The sequence below is a fragment of the Anser cygnoides genome, chromosome 17 (assembly GCF_040182565.1).
Source record: "Anser cygnoides isolate HZ-2024a breed goose chromosome 17, Taihu_goose_T2T_genome, whole genome shotgun sequence".
Lineage (NCBI taxonomy): Eukaryota > Metazoa > Chordata > Aves > Anseriformes > Anatidae > Anser > Anser cygnoides.
In genome coordinates, this window is record NC_089889.1 from 4,113,660 (window position 1) to 4,141,354 (window position 27,695).

At 55.5% G+C, this 27,695-nt stretch overlaps 1 protein-coding gene across 23 annotated transcripts in view; it reads right to left on the minus strand.

The window, feature by feature from the left end:
• The window catches only part of NCOR2 (nuclear receptor corepressor 2), a 234,396-nt gene that overhangs the window by 133,888 nt on the left and 72,813 nt on the right, over positions 1–27,695 (minus strand). For 12 of the 23 annotated variants that reach the window (XM_066979209.1, XM_066979208.1, XM_066979204.1 and 9 more), the window contains 2 exons: positions 19,368–19,495; positions 10,300–10,480 (listed from right to left, as the gene is read on the minus strand). In XM_066979209.1, coding sequence (XP_066835310.1) covers positions 10,300–10,480; positions 19,368–19,495 — 309 coding nt within the window. Of the gene's footprint in view, positions 1–444; positions 4,650–5,891; positions 6,040–10,299; positions 10,481–19,367; positions 19,496–24,697; positions 25,117–27,695 lie in introns of those variants that run through there. The other 11 variants (XM_066979202.1, XM_066979201.1, XM_066979210.1 and 8 more) reach the window with 6 other exon arrangements.

Consider the following 27,695-nt stretch of genomic DNA (forward strand, 5'->3'; position numbering starts at 1 on the left):
CCACTGCCCTGCCAAGAATGACTGAAGCTAATAAAATTCAGGCATTTGGAAGAAAGCAATAATAAACTTCCCTTTTGGGGCCTTTATGATGAAATTTCCCCACTCCAATCAGAGATTATGCTGTATTCATGAACACCAGTGATGTCTCCAAGTGCACCTAGATCGACTCAAATCAATATTTAGCTTTGCTAGAGACTATAAGCCTTTCTTCATGTGGCTGCTGAAGGCTGGATCATTGAACGGCACAGCTATAAGAAGCCTTTGAAAACACAGCTTGCAAGGAGCAGGCAGCATATATGCGCGTATACATATATATGAATGCAGATTTTTCAATTACTTAAACTGTGAAAAATATATAGACACGAAACACGTATGTATAATTTACATACCCCCCAAATACATTGGAAGCTATTAACAGACCAGTCTATATATTTAATCACATACCTGCATGTTCTCCAGTAGCTTTTAGCGCTTGGAGGCCTATAACACTCCCGTGTTTACGTCTGCCACTCGCCTGCCGCTGAGGCAGGAACACGTTAGCTGCTGGGGGCTATCTGCTCTACGTCATACCTGCGATCGCTGGCATGAGATAAAAGGAGGCAGACCTGAAAAACAGGCTGAAGTAAAAGCCTGCACTTGTTGCTTTGGTCCCATCACCACGTGGGCCGGCCCCCTTTGCACCAGGCGACGGCTCTCCCTTCAGCAGCCACGGGCAGGCCGACATCCCAGGCGGCGACCAGAAGGCAGGAGCTATCGGCGCTCCTCCTCGGGGAGGAAGAAACCGGCCGTGCCCGTTGCCAGCACGCCGCCGGGGGAGGAGAAGTGCCCGGCAGGCAGAGGAGAAGCCGGCTGCGGTGAGCACCGTGGGCTCTGCAGCCTGGGGGACCCCTGGGGACACGGCAGAGGCTCCAGCACCGCAGGCAGGGAGCTCGCCGAGCCGTCTGAACAGACGAGCTGTCCCCCGAGCACCGTGCCTAAGGGGGGGCCCGACCAGCAGCTAACATGAGCACAGCCCAGGAGGAAGGCAGAGCATTCGCACGGAAGATGCTTGGTCAAAGATGACCGAAGAATAACAACTAGACACAGGTCGGGCCCGTGAGGAGGTGCCCCAGGTCATTTCACCCCTCGCTGCTGCTCCCCCCTTAATTTCTGCCTTGGATTGACCAAATCACAGGGCAGGACGGAGCACGGTGCTCCTGCCCCAAGCCAGCTCTGCAGCTGGGTAAAAGCACGTTTCCAAGGGCAGAGGGAACAGGCTCCACCGCGTTCTCACTCTTTATCCTCTTGGAGAAAGGTGCCAAGAATTAGAATTACATTTTTTGAGAGCAGCAGAACAAGCCAAGGGCCTGTCAGCTTGTCCTAAAACAACCCCTCTGCTCGCAGAGCAGGCAGCCAGCATTCCTGACGCACACAAGTGTCCATCGGCCCCTCGCCCCCCCCCGCAGCGCAAAGCTGCAATGCATTTTGTCATGGAGCAAGCCAGCAAACCCTCCGAACGTTCTCTGCCTAGAACGCAGCCAACGAGTTTTTACATTTAAAAAGCAGGTTTGGGTCCAAAAAGCAAGGAGGTTTTCAGAGTGATTATAACTAGGGCCTTTGGCACTCGACGGCTCCTCTCGTTATCGACGCTGAGGGTGTTGTTAGGAGATGAGGCTCCACGAAGCACGGAGGTGAAGTTACCGAGCTTCAGCAAGGGCTGTTGCCATGTTCAATATGTTATTACAGCTCCCAGCACCACAGGCACAGAGAGCAGCAACTCCTCTCTGCCAAATCCATCTCTGAAATCACTCCCCCACTCCATCCCCTCCAGCAACAGCAGGCGAACACCATCGATCGCTGCTGCAGCTCCGGCGCTTTCCGCCCAGCGCGGCGGTGGAAGGATTCGGCACGAAATGCCCTCCTCCTCAGAAAGGCAGCACGCAAAATTAATCTGATCGGTGTCACAACTCGCTGGCTTTTGTTGCATGAGTCAGAACTGTGGATTTACTGCATTTCATAACGATGGAAAAGTACAGCAGGGCAGATGTGCTAGGTGCCGTACGCTCACGGCACCGATGCCGAAGCGCCCCCAGGGCCTCTCGAAGCCCCTTGGCGAGGAGGGGAGCGCAGCCGTGCTGACCGAGGGAGCCCAGCTTCGTCTGTGATAAGATGTACGTGCTTGTGAGTCGGCAATAACTTCCTGCTGCCTCGTCGTCTGCACAAACTGGGCAGATCCCGTGGAAGAATCACATACCCTGCCCCGGAGCGAGCTGCGGCGACGCTCCCTGCCTCGCAGCGCACACAACCCCCTGCCAGCGGATTAGAAGCAAAGAATCCCAAAATCGGGCTGAAACTGCAGGGGGGAAAAGAAACAGCCAGAACGTCACAGCCTCTCGGTACCAGGACTGAATTCTTTCCTGGAAATATGCGCCAGGCGTGGGTTTCTTTCCGCCCCAACTGCTCAAAACCTGACATTTCTGACTGACCGTAGGCGGCCGGCACCAGCGGGCAGCACAGCCCTCGTCACCTGCGCTGCTCCTCGCCTTCGAGCCAGGGCACAGCTCCTGACAGACACCAGGCACAGCTCCTCCGCTCCACCTGAGGGCTCAAAGTGAAGCAGCAAACCAGCTCTGGCTATCGCTTTCAGGAAATAACAGCGGGGCACATAACAATCCTTGCTGTTAAAGGAAAAATGGGCTTCAAAAGCATTTTACTCCGTAACAGATGTACAAACACTTCAAAGACAGAAAAAAAAAAAAGCCAACAATCGCTGTGAATCCATGCAGCACACAGCTCGCAAGGCTGCCCTGCTGCAAGCACAACCACTGGCTGTATTTCTTCCAATTACAGGGGTGAGGCATAGGAAGTCAGGGGACTTCCTTTCCCCCAAGCAGATCGGGGAGATGTCACACTACGCGAGCCCTGTAATATTGACCAAATGGAACAAAAAATGTGTGTAAATGACGAAGCAAGTTCCCAGGGAGCAGCCGGCCTCATCCCGCTGCCTTCGCAGTTTGAAAGCCGATTTAAGAGGTCGTTTCGGATGTCGATCACCACAAAGGAGCAGGAGGAAGCAAGGACCAGCCACCTGCGCTCGAGGCACAACCGGTCCACCTGCGGGTTTCCAGTGGCAGCGGGACTGGAGCAGCTGGGCAGAGGACAGCCAGCTGGGAGAAGGTCAAGCTCAGTTTTTACACCTCATCTCCAGAGGGTTTCTGCAGCCCTTGAGGGCTTTCCCTGCCGTGCCCACATGTCTCGGGCCATAGCTCAGTTTTTCACCCACGGGGACTGCACGAAATCCGTCGTCTCACCAGTCAGGGCGCTCCCTGCCTCGAGTCCTGCTGCAGGAGCCGCGCGCCTTGAAGCAGGATGCGATGCCCAGCAGCGCCTTGTTTGCAGACAGCGCCAGCGTGAGCCCACGCGTGGCACCCACCGGCCCTTCCAGATGCGATGCTCCTCCTGCTGCTTGGTGCCTCGGCTGCCTGTCCCGCCTCGGTGAGCAGCACGGGCTCCTGACAAGCCCTCGCAGCTCTCCTGACACAGCCGCTTGGCGAGGGGCGATGGAACAAACTCCTGTACCCACCACGAGTGCCAGACGGCTTGCACAAGGCAGACGCGTGCTGCCCAACGTGTGCGCTCATGCACAGGTGGGCAGGGCTGACGCACACCCGTGTCCTCCTGTTGGAAACGGTCTTCTGGGGAGGGAGGAGAAGGCAGAGGAGAGAGGAACCCAGCCAGAAGTGTTTGCAGCGTGACAGCATGAACAATGCAAATATTTCAGCTTTTAAATATGTTTGGAATAACAGAGAATGACAACATCTCCCTCATCTTCCCAGAAATAGCTTTGAATCATTGCTGCCCTAACGCAAAGTCCTCCCCCACCCCACAGGATCGTTCTGCAATTAGATTTTTATCAGGCACAAGACAACAGCGTGAGCGGCCGCGTGGCAGATGGGTGGATGCTCAGCGCGCTGCGGTGGGGTGCTCCTACAGCTCTCCAGCTCGACAGCCCCATGCCGCTTGTTCCCGCTGGATGTCCGACTGCACCACGGGCCTTGGGACCAGTCAGTACCGGGGGAAGCCCGGAGCTCGTCCCAGCGAAGGTGGCTGCAAAGGGAGTTGATAAGAAACGCTGCTCCCTGCTGGGGAAGGAGGACAGAAGCCGTGGTGAGACACTTGAGGCATTTCACCTGTCGTGGGGCAGGGAGCTGGAAGTACTGCGGTGTCCTCTCTTCGCAAGACTCCATCGTGAGCCTGACCTCCTGCCGCTCAGCGCTGCACAGCCACAGCCACCTCGCCTCGGGACCCGCTGCCCGGGCACAAAGGCCGCAGCCTCTCCCTGCCCGCCAGAGGCACGAGGCCAGGCCCAGGCCCGAGGAAATCGCCTCTCCTGGGGTAAATGTGCCAAGGAGAAAAGCCCCACATCACCACTGGCTCCCCGCTTCACCAAGTGCCCCACCAACCAGCCCGGAGCTGTTTTTGCCGAGTGCAAAACAACCCCTGGAGAGGAAGGGAGAGCCCCGTGCAATCCGCGCCCCAGGCTGGGAGGCTACGGGAGGACGCGCGCCCAGGGAGGGCCGAGGCTGGCAGCTCCGCTTTATTATCCAGCCGCTTCGTGCCATTGTTCCACGGCAATAAATCTGGGGAGGCACCGGGATCCAACGCCGCTTTCTCCGGGGGGGGGAGAGGCCGGAGAGCTCGGGGGGGGGAGCCCGAGCCGCCCAGCTGATGCAAGCGCGCCGCCGTCACCTCGCTTCTCCTCGCTCGCTCCCTCGCAGGTCGCCATGCTCAGCAAGTTTGCGAGCCCCACTCCTACACATCCTGCTCGAGCGCCGCAGCTTGCCGAGTTCAAAGCGCTGCTGCGCTTCCACCCCCTCCGCTCCCCTCCCCCTGCGCTGGATTACTCAATTAGAGATTATGCCTTTGCCAGCTCCCTCCTAGCCAAGTGGGGCCTCTGCCAAGGTCAACACAAGTTCCAGCCAGTTTCATTAATAACTGTGAGACCAGCCCGCTGGAAACTCTGAGAGGTTAATCCCAGCAACAGATCAATGTTCCCATAACAAAGCCACGCAGAAAGCACGGAGCGGAGAGGAGCCTGGTGATTTACCAGCCCGGCTAGCGGCGCTGGGATCGGAGGCACCCACCTCCCCTCGCCTCGCAGACCGGGTCCCAGCCAGCGCTGCGTCCCCCGAGCACCCCCCCGAGCCGAAGCCAGGCAAAACCCTTGCAGGAGGGAAGCCACAGCCTCTGCAGCCCCTGCTTTTGGAGTCCCCAGCCTCAAACCCTTCCCGAACCCTGGCACGTTCGGCAAGGAAGGGAGGGGGGAGCAGGGAACAGGGCTCCCAAAAGGCTCCCGCAGCGCCCTCGGTGCGCGGCCAGGCTGCGGCCGGGGCAGGAGCGAAGGGGCTGGCTGAGCGCCCTCCCGCCGCACAGCCTGTGTTCCAGGAGTTTGTTGGGAACGGGGCTCTGGAACGGGCGGCCGGTGTGAAATTTGGCATGCACGGTGCTGGCTGCGATGCATCATTAAAAATGCATTTTAAACATGTTAATTCAGCCTTTTTCGATTAATTGCTTTTAAAGCTACATTAATGTGCATCAGAGCACGATGCCCTTTGCCCTAATTTCTGCCTGCCATATATATTTCCTGGCCTTGCTGCTGCCTGTTCCTGGAGTCCCACCTTCTCTTTTTGTATCCCAGCTTTCAGTCCACAGCGCAACAAAAACATTCATGCAGAAAGGGAAGGAATTAAATCCCTCTGACAATGTACAGCCGAGTCCGAGCACTACCACCACATGGTCTTTTAACAGCCTTTTTCCACCGATAGCTGTTAACTCTTTTACAAAAGAGGGAAGTGGCATTGTCCCTGTTGCAGACAGGGAAATCTGAGATACAGAAAGGGGAAGAGACTTACCCGGTGACCAGCGGCCTGCCAGGGCGGACGGCAGCGAGGTTCGGGTTTCCTGCACCCAGCCCCGTAGCCGTGATCCTACAGGGCTCCCCGGCAGCACGGCCCTGCCGGAGCAACGGGCTCCGAGAAGTGCAGCCAGCCAGCCTGGCGAGGGGACTAAATGCAGATCACGACTGACTCACATCCTATAGGAAGAGCAGCAAGCCACATACGTGGTGGAAAAGCAGCCTCAGAAATGGGAAGAGCAAGTGGAAGCATAGCGGGAATAAGGAGAGATGGAAGGGAAGGGGAGAAGCAGGACTGGCCTCCGGCTCGGCTGAGCAGCGAGCAGGCGCTGCACGGCCAGGCACAGCACGCTGACCTGGGGCAGCACCGCCCGCACGCATGGAGGCACAGAGACAGGGCATCACGCAGACACACGGCTGGCCTGCTCGGGAGCAGCCGGCTTTATTTTTATCTGGTGTTACGTGATGAAGGTCCGTGGCTTTATCAGAGGAAACGCAGAAGCCACCGAGGGTCCTGGGAGCCAGCTCCAGCACCTCTGCCAAGAGCACGCCCGGCAAACCCGCGTCACGGCAGCTCTTCAGCAAGCCTCTCACCCATGCTCCCAGTGATAGAAAAAGCAGCTCTGCTGTACTTTTTCCTGGCTATTCTCAGCCAGCTCAAGGGAGCACCTTCTCGGAGGCAACGTCAGCCTCTGCTAACACGGAGGGCATGCGGGGGTTTCATTTCTCTTTCCCCCGCACAGCCTGAGCTCACCTGAGCCCGCCCGGCTCCATCCAGCAGCAGCAGCAGCGGGCTCCGTGCCCTGCAGCAACGCGACAGCCACCTCGCCTCCAGGGAAAGAGATGCTCAAGTGGGAAAAAGCAGGTGGGAAGACAGCCTTCTGATTCTGGCTTGAAAAGGAATACAAGCGCTCAAGGATATGAGCAAACCGAGGTTCAGAAGAACAGGTAATGTCCTTCTGCTAGAACAACTGCGAGTTTGCTGTAAAGCTGCTGCTTTTGAGAGGCTCGCTGCCCAAAAGCATGCCTGTTTTCTCCAGACAGAAGGAGCTGATCTAATAACAGACATTGCCTTCGCCTTACAAACCCATCCTTACTTAAGTGAGGCTGCTGTTACCCAGAACAGGGTAAAAGGGCCCAGCTCACCCTGTATTTGGGAAAGACAGATGAGGAAGCGATGAATAAAAGCCATACAGGGTCTACTTCTTTTCTGGGGGTGTTTATGGGGAAAACTCTGGGACCCGTTACAAGGATTTGCCACGTAAATTACTTCGTTAGTGTTCACAGCACAGCTCATGGCCCAAACCAACAGCCTTGGAAACGTGCAGGGCTGTGTTACTTCTCCCCGGGGCCGACAGAGGCCGGTAAGCCCAAAACAAGCCGCAGTTTTTGGGGCTGTGCTTAACTTGCACCACCACAGACCCGATCCTGCATCTCAGGTCCAGCGCTGCTCTGAAACCAGCAGAAACCAGCGGGCATCAGCTGCTCAGGAGCAACACCCATCACTGCTGCATCGCCGTGGCTCCTTGGGAGGGTCAGGCTGGCACCAGGAGCGCAAATGCAGAAACCCACCATAAAAACGGTGCTGGCTGGGGAGCGCCCTGCTGTGCAACAGCTAGCTCAACCCGTAAAAGCACCGCGAAGAGCACTCCTAGCACCGATGAATAAACGGAGCTCCTCGCAACACAGTGACTGCAGCACCGTGGAATGGGGTGAGGGGTAAGCGGATGACTCCTAGGACACTGTTTAAGTAAGCACCAGTGTGTTTGGTAACGCTCGGCTCACGTGGTGCGTTTTACCCCAAGAGCTCAAACAGTTTGCAAAGCTGCCCTAGATAAAGTATCGACTGCCTCCGTCGCGCACTGAGTCAGCAGTGGAGGCAGGAATAGCGCCTCTCGCTCGCTCTCCGTCTGTTCCAGGCTGCGTGCTCCCATCGCTGGTCCAGGCGTCCTGCAGCTGCGTGCCACCGCTCTGACTGCCGCACATCTCATGGGTCTGTGCCAGCCCTCCAGCAACACCCTGGGCCCGTGGGGAGGGAGCGAAGCTCGTGGAAGGACCCCGAGAGCGATGGGATGGGATGAGAGAGCAGGGAGACGAAGGTGCTGCTAGAAGCGAAGTGAGGGCCAGCGTCTGCTGGAGGAGGCAGAGTGGGCATTATCTGCTTGACAGGAGGCACCGTGCTGTCTCGTTTTAGGTTACACCAGGCGTGCAGAGCAACTAACGGCGGTGATGGAGCCCTGCGCAGCTGCTCGTCAGAAGGTCTCTATCAGCTATTACTGCTGCTGGCTTAGCACGGAGACAAAAAGTAGATTTACGCATGTAAACAGCCCAGATACGCACGCGTCCAGAGCTCACGGCCGAGGATCGGTCTCAGTTCTCAACCCTTCCCCTGGACGAGCACACCGAGAACGCGTCCTCAAACACTGAGGCTCAGAGCGATGCGCAGCTTAGCTGCACGAGCTTTATCACAACCCTCATGTCCACAAGCAGTTTATAAGGATGGCTGCTCAAGAATGAAGCCAGAAGTCTGCTATTAACCCAACTTCCAAAGCTGCAAAGGCAGCGAGGCCTTCCGAGGGGTGGTCCTGCACCCCGGGCTTGCCTTCTGCTCCCAGCCACTTAACAGCACCGAGATCAGCCCGGTCTCACAGCATCCTCAAACTCAGTCTGGAAACAGCCCTGCCAGTTTTGAGCAACTAACCCCAGCTCCACTTAGATGCTCCCAATCACTTTTTCCTCTTTCCAGACTTAGAAATTACAAATGACTCCACTAAAAGCATAATCTTGTCCTGCTGAATTGTCTCGCCCAGCTTTCTCTCTCTCTCTCTCTTTCATTAACAAATGTTTTAAGCCCCATAAAATGCACGTAATTCTTGGAAACGTGTCACAGACCAAGGAGTAAATGCAGCCCCTAAACTCGGCAACTAATGCCTCAAGAGTGGCTCTGCCTATTAGGAACAAATAGCTGAGACAATACGTGGTTTTCTGGTGAGAAGCAGAACAGAACTGATGATGGAAATAATGTGCAGACAGAAAAGCTGTCCTGGTTTCCTCACGTCTTTGGAGAGAGGATATTTTTTGTCTCATGGCCAAGAGTTTATTTTCCCCCATCAGCCACCCAGCCCAGCATCCGCAGAGAACGCTCCCCGGTTCAGCGCCACCGCGATGCGGCTCGCTGCGGCGGGCAGCAGGCTCCCAGCTGGGCTCAGCACCACCTCATTAAGATGCATCTCCAAGGGAGCAGCGAAAATGGAACAGAAAAGGGCCGCAGCACCTCAGAGGCATCTTTTCCAAGGCAACACGCTATCGAGAGCGAAAGGAGAGAGAGCCGAAGCGTCTGGTGCGTTTTTCATTTTGCAGTTCGAACACGGCTCCGACGCGGCAAGCGGCTCCGTCCCTTCCCGGCAGCACGAGCGCTGCCTGGTCCCAGCCTGCGGCCACTGCAGCCCTCTCCTCCGAGGAACCTGCCCACGCCCCCCTCAGAATGCGAATGACCCGTGTTTTCCCCAAGTTAAACATCCTTCTCACTCGGGACGGTCTCGTGTAAGGCCCACCAGCCCCGTTAGGACAGAAGTCTGAATATCCCGGCGCTCCCAAGCAGAGCTGCTTGCCCACACGTTACTGCCTCAGCTCCCGCAGCGATACAGGAAAACGTCCCTCTCACCCTGGGTACGGCTGCCAGCCTCCCTTCCCTTTTACTGACGGCTCAGAAAGCCCCGAAGCCCAGCCTGCAGCCGCATTAGCCCCCAGCGCCCGCGGTGCTGGTGCCCCACAGCAGCACCTTCCTGCCAGCCACGAACACATCCGAGCTCAGGGCAAAGTCAGAGACAACTTACCCCAACAGCACGCAGCTACATCCGAACAGGCACCCGAGCAAGAGATTTTTCTTTGTACCATTTATCACACATGCAGAGGAGACAATTGCACGTAAACAATTTGCTGTGTTACATGAGACTAAGGCAAGGGAGGCTTTCCTGGGGAAGATTACATTAAGGAACCACCAGCAACCAATTCCAGCCCTTCAAACGCCAATATTAAATAAAAGAGATGTGATAAATGAGAAAGGTCAAATAAAAATCAAATCAAGGCACAGCATCCAGAAAAGCCGGACACAACCAACCCTAATTCAGCCAACAGAAACTTCCCAAATGCTCTGGTGCATCTAATAGCTTGGTAAACACAGGCCCATGACTATAATGGTTGAGGGGAAAACCCTATACGCCTTCCTTTCCCCAAAAACATCCCCCCATCTCCCTGAACGCCATCCAGCAATGCCGAGCACCGTGTGATGCACCAAGAACCGCCACCTACACGGATTTCAGCAGCGACTGAGCCTCAAAGACCCCTCTACACAAGATGAGGATCCCAAGGCACGGAGCCCCCCCCCCCAGCCGCCGCCCTCGTACCTTTGAGAGATCCTCTGTCCCTGCCTGCTGGCTCTGGTTCAGCAGAGGCGAGTGCCGCAGCAGCGGGTCCTGCAGCAGGTCCAGGCGCGGCCGCTTCGTTTCAATGAACTCCAGGTCTGACGGCTTGGTCAGGTCGGAGAGATAGGAATGCGCCTCGGTCCTCAGGTGCAGCTCCTGAGATCTGGGGACAGAGAGAAAGGAGACTTGAGAAAACAGGCCCCCCGGCTCCAAGACACAAGCCCTTCAGGCAGGACAGAGGGCTCACCCGCCTCCCGAAGGACGGATGTAGGGAGGCCGCGGGGCCGCGGTTCAGGCACCTCAAGCCGTTGCACCACACATCTGGAGCCCCTACACCCAAGGCAAGGCTCCCTCCCACCACGCTTGGCTTACTTAGCCAAGGCTACCTGCACCGCCACTTCTGTTTAGCATCTCCTACCAAAGATTATACCCCGGGGAAGAAACGCACCCTCCTCTGCGGCTAGAGGGAAGGGATTTATTTTCTCAAATAGAGGAGGACCGAAAGGGGCCACGTGCAGCTGCGCGTATCCGACACAGACCTGGCAAGCCATAAAGGCGTATTATCCAGCAATAACGGCAGCACTGACTACTCACATCAGGCCGAAATGCCTTTTCACCTGTTAAATACGATGCAGTTGGTAATACCTGGAAACTGTTTGCTTTGTTTTTTTAAACAAGCATAAAACTTTTTGTAGCTCTGTGTTTCCTAGCAGGATTCTCCTGTGGGAACCGTAAAGGGATCCTACAAAAATACACTAAACCTTTTACTATGCCCAAGGATCAGCTTCGCTGAAGCAGCTCCAAAGGTGTTTTTAACACCTCATGCAGATGGCTCTCTTAAAAATTAAAATGAAACACAGAAGATTCAAAGCTTGGAAAAAAAAAACATGGCTTTTTTTCTTTTCTCCCTTAAGCAAGACTGCTCAAGTCCTCCCGAGCTGTGTGGTGCCAGCATCCTCCCAGCCACCAAAGGACAAGCTGATGCCTTTGATGCTACTCAAAGGGGAGGGAGGCGTTTTGGTAAGGGTGAGCACAGAAGATGGGGGGGTCTTGTACAGGGCTTGGCCCCCACCCACAAACAGGGACTGCTGGCGCTCATTTTTACCTAGCTAATTAAACACCTCGCACAGGAGGACAGAAAGGGAAGGACCCAGAGCCCTCTGAAGGCAGGGGGAGCCCCCCCAGAGGATGTAAGGGCTCTGGACCGCATCCAGAGCGGTGGCCCCTGGCACAAACCTCCTTCCTGGGGACATTCCTGGGGAGCACGGCCTGGGAACAGGCGCAGCCGCTGTGTCCCCCACCAAACCCTGCCCAGCTCCGGGCACGTGAGCCACGGCTACTCCTCTCTCACCCCCTCCTCTTCATTTTTTATTTTTTTTCCATTTGAACACCAGCACTGGTCCCAAAGCACGCGCAGGCCAAACTCTGCTGCTGTGGGTTTGGCACAGGCACGCTGCGCTGGGAGTCGGGCACAGCTTGCTGCTGACACACAGGAACAGAATCTGGCTCGTCCTCTTCCTCCTTCCCCGCAGAAAGGGGATGAGAGAGCAGAGAGCCTCTCGCACCGCTTTTGCCACTCAAACCCTGAGCCACGGGCACACAGAACACAGAACGAGCACACAACCAGCGCAGCGAGACTTAGAGCAGGGCAGCCCCTCGGTTTGGCACTGAAACACAGCTCACCTGCTCGCTCTTCCACTCCAAACGCAGAACTGTTCTCAGCCAGCCCAGAAACATCCCGCGGCACCTCTCGAGTTTCCTGCTGGCTTGCCCCAACCCCTTGTGCAAACCCTGCCCGCCCGCAGCTGCACGCCGCCGTTTCAGGCTCCGCTGCAAACCCCAGCGACAATGAGCAACTTGCGCTGGGCAGGTGTTAAAATATTCCAACACCCAAGGCTCTACTGTACCACGGCAATTAAAACTCAGATGTATTTATTTTCACTTCTCCCCCCCCCCCCTTTTTTTTTTTTAAAGGCCGTACTACCAAGAAGCTGCTAATTGATGCAGGACAGCTCCGAGACCTGTGCCAGGGGCACGCCGCGACCCGCCGCACCGAACGCACGCGGCTTTAAGGTAGGGGCAACACTCAGCTTCGCAGCGGCAGTTACTTACGGTGAGGCTGGGGCCATGCTGGGGAAAACAGCTGCAGTGTTACAGGGTGCTATTTTATTTCCATTTCCACATCCACTGGAGCCGCTGTTAACTCCACGCACTGGAATTTCCAGCCGCTCCCAGCATGACTTTGCCCAGCACAACCCGCTCAGCCTGTCCCGGCTGCGAACAGAAACGCTCCTGCTTGAAGCCTTCACACCTTTCCCTCCTCACATCCACAGCCGCCGCCAGCTCCTGACAACCCACTTTTACATAGCGATGACGTTGCGATCGGCATAAAAATAGCCCTGCCTAGCACACCATCATCCCGTTACACCGGGTCTGGGGTTCTGCTGCGTTTTCCAACTAGTTCCCACCTGGCTGCCTCATTCCAGAGATCCCTGCTTTGCTGAAGGGAAAACGAGGTTGTAATTGCAGGGGAGTTAGGCATCGTTATGTGAAATAAAACAAATGCCAGCATTAATTACGAAGCGGGGCGGGTCAGTCCTCACCCGGAGTCCTTCCCCAGGAACCCAACGCGACCTGCAGGAGCAGCCTGCCGACGCACCAGCGTTTGCCCTCGTGCCCAGCCGCCTGCACGCAGCTCTGCTTTGAGCCAGAAGCCCGGGATGACCCGAGATCAGACCTTTGGTTTCTTGCTAATCTAAAAAGTTAATTGCCCACCGCCAGCTGCAGAGCCGGGTGACTCACGGCCCAAGTCTCTCCCCGGCAGATCCTGGCGTAAATGGCTGGATTCGTGCAGCGAGCGCTCGGCACCTGCAAGGTGCTCAGCACATCCTGCTCACTGCAGCGGGGGAAAACATCGGCTGCTGCGTCGTACCTACAGCAGAACCACCGGAACGCAAAACGGGTTAAAAAGGGCTTGAGTGCTAGCTGGGTATAAAGGAGGCTGAGCGCATCCATCACCTGGGAGAGAGGCTCCAAGCAGACATCCCGAGCTGCCCTCGGGGAGTTTGTAGGAGCAGCCCTGATTAGATCTAAATGGATCTTACCTTTATCTTCCTTACTTTGCTGAAGCTAAATCACAGGGAAATGGGCAAGTACAAACTTTTCCTGAGGTCAAAGAGAAGCTTCCCACCCGCTAACCCACCTCGGGAGCACTGCCCTGCTCTGCAGAGCAGCAAACCCCCTCCTTCAGACCTTCCCCTTCTCCACTCCTCCATCAGCCGAGAAGCAAAAGGTGGCAGCAGCAGGCAGACCCAGAAGCAGAAGCCCCCTCTGACTTCAGGCGGACTTGTCTTCAGCACCATGGGCTCCCGACACCAACAGGCTCTCCAGGCAGGCTCCCGCTAACTTCCCAGCAATGCTACGTTTTAAGTTTTGCTTCCATCCACAAATATTGTTCCTTACATCGTGGGGCCAAAGACAGGCAGGTGGGAAAACTGGCTCTCGCTGACTCCTGGAGCAAGAGCGAAGGTAAACGATAGCCTCAGTGCAGCTGTTTATTTCCTCGGGCTGAGATGGTTTCGTGGGAAACGGTCTCCAAAAATAAGTCTAAAAAAAATGTCTCCAGCCCCCACAGGTACAGACAGACAATAAAATGAGCGAGTACTACAGAAAACCACCAGTGCTGAAGTGAATTATTTATAGCCAATGCTAAGATTTGCAAGAGGTTTCAGCAAGCTCTTTATGGCCAGTGATATCCAGAGTAGGAGACTGGGCAAATTGAGACCTGTTAAAGAGAGAAACCAGAGGGTTCGTAGGAGCAAAACTGCCACCAGGCAGCTAGAAAAACACGCACAGGGGTGGCTGATATATTCCCTCTGTCATACAGCTGGAGAGGGAGGGGAAAAAAAAAACAGCACGACTTGTCTGGGTAGGGAAGGTGGAGTTCTCACGCCCTGAGCCACGTCTGCCAGCAGCAGGGCTGTGTCTTCGCAAGCCGAGGGCGCGGGACCACCCCGAGCACACTCCGCTCACCGGGATGCTCGAGCACTGCAGGTCCCCGCTGCCAGGAGGTCCCCCGCGTGTCCTCGCCGTGCTCCTGCATTCCCGCACACACGGGCAGGCGGCTGTGCTTCGGCAGCCCCACGCAAACCCCTCAGCCAACTTCCTCCGAGCCAACTGCGATTTGAAGGGAGCAGATGCTTTATTTTAAAACGTGCATATTTAAGAGGGCCTTGCGTGGAGCCTGAATTATTCATGGCCAGGACCAGCAGAAGCTTCAGCACCGTGCCACACAACGGCACTGGCTCACTCAGGAGGACGAACGCTTGTGCATCCCTGCAGCTCCCCGACGTGCTCCTCATTCACCTTTCTTCAGACCTTTCTTCCCGAATCTGGAGCCCTGCTGGAAAAACCTCTTGGCAGTCCTGGGTCGCTGGAGCATTCCTTGGCCTAACGACTTCAGGGACATCCCGTGTTTCATCAGACCTGCTGCACACAGCACAAGATCACCTTTCCTCCCTAGAAACAAATCTGGTTCAAGATTACGCATGGAAATGTTGCTCCACCAACTGTTATGCCTCCGTGGCAGCCAAGGCAAAGCTCAGGTTTCCCCTCGCACCTCCCTGCCACGGCACAGTGACCCATCCCACGAAGCCTGGGGTCCCCACACCTCCTCTGAGGCACCTCAGTCACCCTCTGCGCCCACCCGCGGACGTGCCCACAGCCCACGGAGAGCAGAGGGTGCTCGTGGGACAAGGCGCGACACCGGCACCGAGCACCCACGCGCCAGCAGCTGCCCTCCCCAGCCAGCATTTTCCCACGTTCATCTAAGGAGGGAGAAAATCCATCTCCCAGAACACGATTTCAAGTGTGAAAAGCCACCGAGATCTACAGTTGCAGGGGATTTCAGCCGCACCGGCGCTCGCTCCCGAGAAAAGGGTCACCTTTAAAAATGGAAACTTTAATTAAAGACCATAAATAAAATCAGATTGGTCGCGCCGTTAACTCCAGAACAGTTGGTGCCATTTGGCCCGGCACAGATGAAGGCTGAGAAGTGCACATTATTTCCAGCGGCCACGCACGCCGCACCGGCTCCCCACCCGCTCCAGACTCCCACAACTCCCCGGGCTCCTCGGCCAGAAGGATTAATCACGTCCAATAAGCGCAGTAATTAGGCCTGCTCTCATGCTGTACTGCACATGGCTATCTCGGATGGCTGCAGAAGCACAGCAGCTGCTCAACGTATCCCAAATATCATACTTGAGATGAAGGCTGGGCCAACTCCTCGAACTCCTTCTGACTGCTGAGCAGAAAGACTCCAAAAAGAGAGCACGGTCTCATGAACTGGTAAAATAATCTCCTATGAAAATAGTGACTCATCTTATTCTGGACAAAGGCGGAACACACCGCGTTAACATGCATACCATTTATTTACGGCCACATTTTCTGCCAGTGAAGCCATAATCCACCCCAGCATTCCTGCGTTAACAAGGAATCTCGCTTCAAAACTGTAACTCGCACCAAGCCAGAAAAGCCCAGGTCTTTGATTTTGCAGACCCCTCGCCCCACTGGCACCTGCCGTTTAACTCAATCCACTTCATCTCCTTTCACATCAAAATACACAGAGAAGAGGGAAAAACCCTAATCCCTGTCACCTTGCCAGGACATTCCTCTGCAGGCATTCATGGTACGACTTGTACCAACAGCGGATCCTGAAATACTGCTCCTCGCTCCTGCAGTCCAGTTGGCACAGCCGGCTGAACGAGCTAAGGGGAAGTCGCTGGATCCTTCCAAGAAAAAGCCTGCTACCAAAAAAGTCATCAAGGAAAGCAGCACGTCCCTGCCGAGGGCCACGGAGCCAGGCGGCCCTATAGCAGCGCATTCCAAAGGGCTCCAGTTTCCTTCCCTTCTTCCAAGCCAGGAATGCTACACGGGGAGCTCGAGCCTCTGCCCATCCACCAAGGGATGACGACGACTCTCAGGGCTGACTGACCCAAAACCTGGGACTGTCTCAGAGCCCCGCTCCTTCCAGCACGTTACCACTCGAGTTTTTGCCACCAGCACCTGATCTGTACCTAAAAAATCACGTCCATGGTGAACTAATCCACTGCTAATTCCCTTTTCACCGGACTATTCCTTCGTGACCACAACAAAACAGCAGCCTGGAGAGGGAAAAAAAAAACCTGCGACGCTACAGGAAGCCCATCTAACCACCTTCCACTTGCACTGCACTCACAACTTTATTCCTTTAAGGGGTGGGAGTGATCCTGGAAGAGCATCAGACAGCACAACCAACACCAGACAGGCTGCTTCCTCTCCAATACCCAAAGCAGAGGGGACTGGAAGGGTTTCCCCCCCGCAGCTGACACTTGCTTCAAGGGGAGGAGGAGGAAGGCAGGAAAAGCAGCCTGGAAATTCATAACCAAATGCCTGACGCCCACCAGCGCTGCGTGCCAGGCAGGGCATCGCACAGCTAGACCCAGATGAGATTCCTCCTTTCAGACACAGCACACCCTGTGCTTCCCTCTATTTATTCCCCCGTGCCCGCTTTGCAGACGTTATTTGTTTGCCATTGGTCGCTCCCTCCTCCCAGCCCCTCGTGCTGAGAGCCAGCTGCCTCTGCTCAAAACCCATCAATCCCAGCCCAGGAACAAAGCCAAAGTGCTTACAGATGCGCCTGGCGTGAACCTGCCAAAGGGGACTCAGCTGCAGAGACGGCTGCTTTCACCGCCCTCCCTCGTCCTGCCTTTGCTCCGCTGCAGGCAGACCCAAAGCTGGGTTTTGGGGTGAATATCAACGGCCAGCCCGACCTGCTCCAGGAGTCGCAGGGCCCTGCAGCTCTCAGGTGAGCGACCACGCTCCCAAAGGGCTCCATTTACAATGCATCAGGCGCTGCTTTACAGCAGACCCTCACTCTACAAAGATGGAAAAGCAAAGGCCACGGGAGAGGTTTTAAAGCACAGCACTTAAGGATGCAGAGAAACAGCAAGTGGCGTTGTGAGATAGACTAGCAGCCCCCCAACCTCAGCTTGACTCAAAATGACTTCAATAATTAACTACACTAGGTTGAAAATTTCTGCAGACCCCTCATTTTGCATCCCCAGAAGCACAATTTCAATTTTATTTATTTTTTTTAAGTTTATATCCAAGCATTTTGGCACAAGATGCCAACCGGGCTAAACTTAAATGGCAATGCTAACTTTATTATCAAGTCTAATTTTTGCAAAAGTTCAATTCTTCAGATGCTACAGGAAAAAAAGGATGCAAAGTAAGTTGGGTCTGTCATTAAAAAGAATTCTTTTTATAGCATGCCAAAACTTAATCGTTCAGGTTGAAAGTGCTGAAGCAACCACCATAACCGCTTGGATGCGTATCCTGTGTACCTGACAACCCCAATTAACATTTGCCCACAGTCCACGTGATTGTCAACAACAAAAAAAATAAGTCTGGGGAGTCTGAAACATTTGTAAGCCGAATGGAGATGCTTGGATGACCACAACAGATGAGGTGTGTGGCACAGCGCACACCAAGGCTTGCAGCTGTTTCTTCAGTTATACAGAACAACCAAGATCTCTTTTTTTTTTTAAACAGCATATTCAGACCTTGAAACCTTCCTTTTACTGGAGAGCAGAACTGGTTCTCCGTTCTGCAAACCGTAATTAGTGTGAAAATCCAAAGCAGGCAGGAACATGTTGCCAGGTCCTCTCTACCCATCTCCCCCGTATTTAGCTGAGCCTGGTCCGCTTCCAACTTAACCGTGTTACACTGCGCTAAGGAGAAGTCGGCGCTGGGGAATCAAAGCAAGTCAAGGCAGCGTGTCACGCAGCCGTAAATGACTCGTCGTCAGAAGTGACATTACGCCTCTGTACATGCAAGGGTCACGGCCTGTCCACAACACAGAAGAGCCCGTCCAGTAGAGCATATGCAAAACTAACTTGGGAGAATGGTTTTTGCCTCCAAATTATCACGGTTTTGTTTCTGCGGAGCACCAAGCTGAATCCATCCCACTAGAAAAATCCTGTCGGCATTTCCAGCAAAGTCCCTGGTGCCCTGGTTACTCTGCGCCCTTACTCATTCAGCAGCCTGATAAAGAACAGAAGAGTTGGGTTGGAGGGGTACTTCAAAGATCATCTAGTCCAACTGCCTTCCCTCTCCCCTAACAATTATGATTTTAGAGAAGCAGATTCATTTCTGGCTGGCCACAGGCAGCGGCTCAGTGACTCTGCACTACTTTTATTCTTAGCCTAGGGAGCGAGCATCAAAAAAATGCTTTGCATAAACCTACTGCTGCAAGGTTCTTATTTCACTTCCAGGCAATTTTTTTTTTTTTTGCAAAACCACTAAGCATCAAATGCAGAAGAGAAACTGTGAGAGAGCAGCATTTTGTGATGAAACAGAGAGCGAGAGCGATGGCCTTTAAAACAGATCAGCTCCCGTGGTTAATACAGCTACAGCACCGCGAGCCTCATGGCACTTGCCTGAGCTGCTCACACAAACACCGAGAGCCTGACGCAGGAGGCGACGAAAGCGATCAGCGACACGGGGAGAGCCGCAAGGGCATCGGGCAGGGAAAGCAGCACCTCAGAGAAAGTGGCGAGGGGAATACAGAAAGAGAAACAAAACCAACGAAAACAGGGAGGAAGAGCAGCAGAAGAGGAAGCGGAGGTGCATAATGGCAATGAGCTATTCTCATCCCTCCCTTCAGCCCAGGGAGCCGCACACCAAAACCAACGGCACATTTTCTATGCTGGAGAGAGCTAACGCAGCACGTTGTAGCTAAACAGAGATGTGCAGCTTCATAGATGGTGTCTGTGTGTGTGTGTGGTGGGGTTTTTTGGTTGTTTTTAAGGTGTCTTTAAAATGCATGACAGTGCAGGGGGAGAAACCAGAAGGCAAAGGAGCCACTTGGGTTAGCTAAGAGAGGTGCAGCACCTGCACGCAGTCAGTACCAATAAGTAACCAGGTAATAAGTTATAATAAGTTGCCCAGGTCTGTGTGAACTCTGCTGACACGGTCGGTGTGCCCAGCGGCCCCGGAGCAGCCCGCGGTACCTTTCATTGCCTGGCTGGAACTCGGAGAGCAGGGACGGCCTCCTCCGCTGCGGCTGCATTATAGACCCCGGCGGGAGGTGGGAAGCGTAATCCCTGGAATGATGCTGGTACTCTAACAGCGCGACATCCTGCAGGAACAAACAGAACAGCTCGTTAGGACGGCGGCAACTTTCAGGAAAGCCGTGAACCCCAAATGCTCGGAAGGAGCGGTGCCAATGCTCTGGGCCCCCACAGCCTCCAGCCCCACAGCACCCAGACGAGAGCTCAGCCCCAGCCCCAGAGCAGGCACACCAGCACTTCTGGCATACCAGCAGTTCTGATGACGGCTTCAAACCCAAGACTAAGAACAAGTAAGGAGAAAATGAAAAGTCGCAGGATACTTTCAGCTTCCACGCAGCCATATGGAGAAATAAAGGGGAAAAAAAAAAAAAGAGGAAAAAGCACAAATGTTATCTCAATAGGCCCCTTTAAACACAGCTCCCCTGGGCTGAGCTAGAGGGGTTTGAAAGGATAGTTCGCTACTTATTATGTGCACGTCCCTTTTGTTCCTTGACCCTTGGAGAGTACAGTACAGTATGTTCCTGACTTTAATTAAATAAGAAGCCCTCCTGCTCTGTGCCACAGACTGCTTCCAGCAACAGCATTTCAGCAGCTACGTTTCAATTGCTATTTTTTATTTGCAGATAGATACTTGACCAGAAAAGAAGAGTAATCATCTAATTAACTAAGACCTTCAGCAACAGCATAGAAAGCCCTGCCACAGAATATCCGTGGTAACACTGACACATATTTACATTAGAACCGATCCCACCTGGGAGTCTATTTCGAACAGTCCTCACCCAGAATGACACCAAAAAAAAAAAAAAAAAAAAAGGCAGCTCCAACTGCCTCAAAAAGAGAGAGAAACATCAGGGTCAGTAACAAAACAAAAAACACCCAACAAACGAAACACCAAGTACTTGCAGTTGGGAGGGGAAAACCTCTCAGCCTGAACAGCTGCAGCAGACGTTATTTGATCAGATGTAATGAAGACTGATAAACGCCAGCACAGCAGGGACGAACCTCAGCGAGGCGGAGTGGCAGGCAGAGGAAGGGTTTTGGAGCTTACGCTGCACCAAGCTGCACCTCCAGAGCCCTTCCCGAGGTGTAAGCGAACGCAGCACCCGGCACTGCATGCCGTGCTCCCCTCCAGCCGCAGAGTACGAGGAAGTATCAAAGCCCGACAGCTTTGGCCAACAGAGGATAAAACTACGCGTTTGCCCAGTAACTTTCTGGAAAGCCAGGAAGAAAAATAAAAATGCTAAGCACTCAGTCGAGGGGAGCCAAGAGAACCAGAGCCTCTGCCCCAAGTTCGGCCTCTCTCACACAAAAGCCAAGAAGGTCGAAGACAAAATGGAGGAGGAAGGGCGGGGGGTGTCCGAAAGGCATACCAGGATATTTTGGGAACCAGGTTTATCTTTCCCTACCATCAGAAGCAATGCTGTGGTGGTGCTGCTCTGACCGAGCTGAGGAGGGCCCAGGAACCAAGGCCCCAGGCAGCCCCAGGCTCCGGCTCTGCCTCAGGCCTCAGCCTCCGGGGCAGGCCTCGCGACACGAGGAGCAGGGCACCCCTGACTCATCTCATCAGGGATGTTCGGCTTCTGCTGTGAATCCGGGTGCTACAAGAGGGAGCTACCCTGCTTTTCGTAGCTCTGCAGTCCCCGTATGTGAGGTCCTGGGGTCAGAACACACCGCCGGCCCAGCCACAGCCGGGAGAAACTCAGACGCCCGAAAGGCAGGAGCACTTTGAGCACTTGGATCTCCCTGCCCCGGCCAAAGCAGGATTGCCGCCCACGTACAGCAAGTTTCCCTCCGTTCACACTCATCCCAGTTTTAAAACAAAACCCAGAAAGCAAGCGATGCAGCTCCTGACATCTGCACACAAAACAAACACGCGACGTCTGGGAAGGCACGCCAGCAGGCCCGCAACCAGGCCCGTCACCTGCTGTGGGCGTACAAACAAGAATTACCCGTCTGGGAGGCTTGGAGGCTGTGCCCTTGAGAAAGAAAAAGAAAAAAAAGGCTCGAGTGTCCCGAGAACCATCTGTTTTTCCTTTCCCTGTGCCCACAACACTCAGCTGAGCTTCGCCTTTTCCTCCTCTGCCCCCTTCCAGAAAAGGATTTCATGCGGCCAGGAGACTTGATCCGTGGTGGGGCTGGGACCACAGGCACAGCTCGCTGGCTTCAGCACCAAGGGCACCAATTCTGCTCTGCCAGGAGTCCCCCAACGCTCCCAGATCGGCTCCACTTCTCACATCGGCGCTCGGTTTTACCGGAAAAAAACGTAACACAAAAAGCTACTGAGGGGGGATTAAACGTGACAAATTTCTGTGCCCTGTGATGAACTGTCAAAGGAACCGTGGGAGACCTGGCAGAACGTAGGTGGATTAATTGCTCCGAAAGTTACTGCAGTAAATTGCACTGTGAGCTATGGCTGTGTTCTTCAGACGCAAGTGCCGGAAAGGTTTACGAGCTGCCTCCAGAGGAGACCTTGATGTTGTTCGGCCGCGTTTTGAAGGCAGACGCCGGGAGACACCCTGCCGCCAGCGATGCTGCGTCCTCCGCGCACGGACAGGAGCGAGGGAGCGGGGTCCAGCGGTGCCACGTGAAGCGCCCCGACACCACAGCACGACGTGATTCACCCCACAGCCTGACCCACAATTTCTAGCGCCGTTTTGGCACCTGCTCATGGGCAGCTATAAGACAACTGAACTACGGCAACTCAAAACTCTGCAGCCCCGAGCTACGCGTTGCTCCTTTTCTGTCCGCTGTTTTGCTGAGTCTTGCTCACTTGCACATTTTGCTCGTGTTCTCCCCTCCTCGTCTCTTTGCATCTCTTCTTGCCCCGTGCAAAGCCTCCTCCCACTCCCCAAACCCACTGAGGGTCAGAGCACCTTCTGCAGGGCCCTCAATTCTCCTTCACCCCCTGCCTCCTCGTGGGACTTTGTTCCTTTCCTTTCCTTCCTGTGGCTCCGTCTGGTTCAGGTGCTCCCACATGCATGTACTTTGTGACTTGGGGAAGGTTTACAGACTCTCATAAGCTCTGTAAACATCATGGAATAGAAATTAAGAAAACAGAAAGAGAGTGGAATGCCAGGTACACGGACACATCAACAGGTCTGGGGAGCAGGAGGATGGTTTGCCAAAGGCAGGAGGAGATGCAAAGAGAAGGAGAGGATGAGCAAAAGGTAGAATCGAGCACCTTTTCCACTTGTATTGATAGAAGTTACGTTTCTTTACTGCACCAAAAGAGGGGGAATGTTTCCAAAACAAAAACCAAAGCAAAACAACCAAAGTCACTTGGGAAGTTTCAAATTCAAGACCTTATCACTCTCCTGATAAAACAGCAGCTTCCCAAAAATACAACCCTGGGTGAAAGGAACTGTGTCAGCTCCAGCGACGTAGGCAGAGGATAAACAAACAGGCCAGAGTTTCCTCTCTACCACGACTGTACCGTCTGGAGCCGCAGACGGTTTGAGAACGTTCAAGGCGATGCCAAGGCTGAGCTCCCAAGCTGGGGGTTAGGCTCTCCTGTCCCACACCACCAGAACACTGCTGCGTTAGGCACAGCCCCGGGGCAGCCATCCTAACCCATGGAGGTGGCAGCCAGCCTGCACAATACCCCATGGGTCAGCTCTGTAAGCAACGTCCCCCCAGAACGCCTCTACAACAGAGCACGGGGGGGATGAAGCTGTCCTCTGGCACAGGCGTTTGTTCCCCAGCATCCCCACAGCCCAGCCTTGGCACACAGGTCCTCGCGTGGGTTCACAGATCACGTAACGGTTGAGGGCATCTGGTGCAACCCCTGCCCAGGCAGAAACAACCCCAGCAGGTTGTCCAGGACCATGGCTTCTGAATATCTCCAGGGACAGAGACTCCACAACGCCTCTGGACAACCTGCTCCTGCAGTAGCCCCGATGCCCAGCCAGCCCTGGGGACCCACGGGCAGCAGCACCCTGCCAGCGGGCCCGGCTGCGGGCAGACTGATAACTATGGAGTCACCCAGCCAGCACAGGAAGGCTGGATCGCTGTGCCTGGGAGCAGCTAGACGTCCAAGCGCAGTGAAGAGGCCGAGTTTTTCCGTCTTCCAGCTCAGAAATGCATTGCTCCCTTCGTCCTTCACAAGCCACCTGGTATTACGCCATGCTGGATCGCTGCCCCGGCCCGGGCCATCAATCTCGCGTGCAAGGAACAGACACTTCAAAACCAGCAAGCCGTATCTCCAAAGCTTAGGGCGAAGCCAGCTAAGTAAAATTAGAAAAATGACAAGGAAAATCTCCATTATCCACTTTCAAACTACGCACCTGCAGTAGCGCTGGAACAAGTCACCTCGGTGAAACCCAGGAGCGAGCTCTCCAGGGCTCGGTGCCCCGCTGCACTGCCCCGGCTGCCAGCGACCCCCCGAGGAGGGGCAGCCCTTCTCCACCAGGACACCAAACAACGCAGGGCTGTGCAGCGACCACTAAGGGGGCAGGGGACACAGGCAGACAGCCGTCACTGCAGGACCTCGGATTTCAGGTGCCCGCGGCGTACCCTGCACGGTGATTTAGCAGTCTGGCTGCGGCCCCAAGCAGCCTCGGGCAGACTTCAGCACCCAAGGCCAAGGCCAAGAGGGCTGCTGCGAGCCCCTGGCCTCTCTGGAGGGGCTGGGTTCACTCCCCAGCGGGCCCTCCTGAGCAGCTCCTGGCCCCACAGCACAGAAAGCGGCCGGCGGGGCCGAGCCAGCAATAACAGCATCGCCCGAAACGGGCAGACCCGGAGTGCCTACAGCGCCATAAATCACCAGCACAGCGCGGCACAGCGTATGGCCAGCCTTTAGATAAATAAAATGCTAACAAGCCAAAAGCAGCCTCATTAAAATACACTTCTTCATGCAGCAGACTGAAAAGGTGCTCTGGCCCCGTCAGACTTCCAGAAAGCTGTCCTTCGCTGCCAGCGAGGGAGGCGGGAGGCGCTTGCACTTCCCCTGCCTGGAGGTGCTGGGAGGGGGGGCTGATGAAAGCGCTCAGTCTCAAGGTCTTTTTGTGTTATTACTCAATTCTGCAGCACTGAGAGCGCCGTCTCCCTCCCCTTCCTGGTAAATCCTGTGACCCTAAATAACCCGAGTCTATCAGGCTCATTTAGATACAATAATCAAACTGTCTGAAGCCAGGAGACTGAATGCGCCGTTACAGAAAAGCCTTGCAGTGGCACAAAAACACAGACAACCCCATGGGAGAAAAGGAAAAAGAAAAGCTTTTTCTTATCTTTAAACTCTTTTTCAGAAGCTTTCAGTCTGCCGCCTCACCTACCGTAAGCTCTCCAGCAAAATTCTGCGTGTCCTCTGACCTCGGGATAACCCACGCACCGCACCAACGACTGCACGCAGCCGCACAGGCTCGCTGCCGCCTCTCGCTTTCTGTTTTGACCGTGTGCACTTGCTGGCGTGCCTCGCTTCTTCCCCCTGCTCGCAGCTGCCTGACCTCCAGCGAGAGGAGGAGAAGGAGGTTTGAGAGCCATGCTGAAAGCACCCCGGGCTCTGACCTGCAGCACAAAGAGCGCGGCCACATGGACGGGGCATCGGCCAACCGCCCCAGCTGGACAGCGTCCAGCCGCGGCTGGAATCAGCCCCTGAACGCGAGACCCCAGAGAAAGGAGGCTGGAGGAAAGGAAGAGCTGGTCTCGCAACAGCAAAACCGAACCGCTCCTCCTCTCTTCCTCCCACCAGCAGAAAAACAAGTACAAATACCCAGCGCTTTTGGCTCCCTTGGGAAGCAGCTCAGGAACGAGCCCGCGGAGATGTCGAGCGCAGCCAGGCGAGCACCTGCGACAGAGCTCAGGCTGCCTGAAGCATCACATCCCTCCCCGGCTGCTTACCACGTCTCCAGCTGAGAAAGCAACCAGGAGCTCCCCTCCGAGTTTCAGTGCAAAAATAAAGACGGCTCCGCTTAAAACCACCACTCTTGTTTTGCACCGACACCCAGTAGGAGCGGTCCCGGGGTCACTCACCACATCCGCCAGCTGAGCCGGCTCCGCGCGCAGGGTGGCACTCGCTGGAGCAGCCGCCTCTAATCACGGCTTCCGCCGCGCCGCGGAGGCGGCTCCCGGGGCCGCGGCACGGGGCTCCCGGCACACAGCGCCCTCGTCCCGGCCCCTCGGCTCCCCGTGCCCTCGCCTCCCGAAGGCAGGCGAGCTGCTGGGGCAGCGCGGCTGAAGCCAAGGGCTCCAAGCACCGTGTCGCTCGCTGCTCAGCACCAGCCTGCCCAGCGTCACGTTGCAAAGAGCTGCCGCAGCGGCTGGGCAGGAATGAGGCCGGTGATAATGGTGCGGTGTGAACGGGGAGCCAAAAAAACAACGCACTGCTGTTTGCTCCCCTATTTGTGAAGTGTCCCTTGACTAATTTTTAGATGACAAGGCCTGGAGCCCGTTCCCACTGCTCGTGTGCTGTCCTGGGAGCGCCTCTGATCCGCGGGGACCCGCTGGTGGGGCTGGCGTCCCCCCGGGCCACGGGGCTCAGGGCAAGCAGAGCCGGGCACTTTCTGGCCGCTGCCCCGGCGTGCCCTGCACACCTCCCAGCAGAGCTCGTTTCCCCACATCAAAGGACACCCTCTGACACCCCGAGCTACTCCCCAGACAACAAGGCCGGCCAGAGGTGACACGCCAGACCGAGAGGTCGAACGCGGCGTTTGGGGCTCGAGCGCCCGGCACGGCACGGCACGCAGCAGGTCGAGCAGGCTGAGCCGAGCTTCCCACGCCCACGAGCACACCGCCAGCACCGAGCGGCGAACCCGAACGGGAAACCTGCGAGGGCCTGCGACCATCCAGCAGCTACCGCCTGCGCTAAGCTGCTGCTCGGGCCGCTTTACGTAACCCTGGCTGAGCAGGAGCTGGGCTCGCAGTCAGTGCCACCAAGAGGACCGGCTCTCCGGCCCGAAATGGGGAGTCCCCGAGGAGCAGGAGATGTCCCTCACCCCCACTTTGTACTTTGAAAAACAGAAGTCGCTTTAAATCTCTTTCTGCCAGCAGCAAGTGTGACCTATTTTAGCAATAAAAGGAAAAGCTCTCTGGTGCCTGGATACCCCTTGGCGCTGGCAGCAGCTGCTCATCAGACCGAGAAATGCACTTTTTAGCCGCTGCCTGGAGAAAACAATTTTTTGCCCCAATCCGATTCAGGTAGGAAGAAGGGGGAAGGTCTGGGAGGAACCAGCACGGTGGCAGAGCGCCCGCTGCTGCCCCAGCACTGCGGAGAGCCATCTTCTCCGGGAGCAAGAGGAAACCTCTGCAGATCGTCACTGCTGAAGCGCAGAGGAGGTGGTTATTGATCAAAGCAGGCTGGCCCCAAGCACGCTGCTGTCTGCCCCACATCCTCCCCAAAACGCTGGGAGGAGCTCGCTGCAGAGTCAAAAAAACAAAAACAAACAAACAGCTCCTCCACGATCAGCTATACTGCTGGAGATAAGGTCAGTAATAAAAACCTGCCTGAATACGTGCATTTTTATCTTGCCTACGGGGATGCAACATGTGCTGAGAAGACAAATGCCCTCATTGTCCTGACGCGGTCTCGTTGCCATCCATCTCTCAGACGCTGCTGAGTTGGCCTTTTGTTTTAGGAGGTGACCACACTGCGCGTGGCCTCTTCTTGGAAGGCATTGATTTCTGCTGCCATCCCCGCGCTGAGGCCACGGCTGCTGCCAGCACCATTAGCGCCTGCAGCAGCTGCACAGTAACGCATCCGTCCTGACGCCTTCCCCCCCTCCCTCTCCAGTGAGCCAGGGCTGTCAGCGATGTTTTGCTGTCCTGCCTGAGCGTGCCATTCACGGACAAGAGGTCGCGGCGTGGCGGGGACAGCTCTCGGCGATGCCGGCCTCCCGGACATCTGACTGCCTGGTGCTGGAGCCCGGCCCCTGCAGCCAGAGGTGCACGCAGAACAGCAGCACGTTCACTGCAGGGCTGCACTTGGATTTCTCTCCATCACAAGGCTTTTGGCCCCTTCTTTCGTCCCCATCGTGCCCAGGCGCCGTTGAGCCGGGGGTGTCCCACCTGCCCTGCCTCCATCCCTCACGCTCACTCTGCTTCCAGGAGCCGGTCAGGGTCACAAACGCTCCTGCGGGATGAGCGACCCTTTTCACACCACAAACCAAGACCTCCACCTTAAAAGCGCCAGGTCCCTCTGCTCATCAGCACAGCCCTTGTGCAGGAAGCCCCCCGCCATCTCCCACCGCACGTCCTGACACACAACACCCATCACCTGCCTGGGGGCCCGTGCAGGACCTTGCTGCCTGTCCACGTCCCCCATTCAGCTCTCAGCTA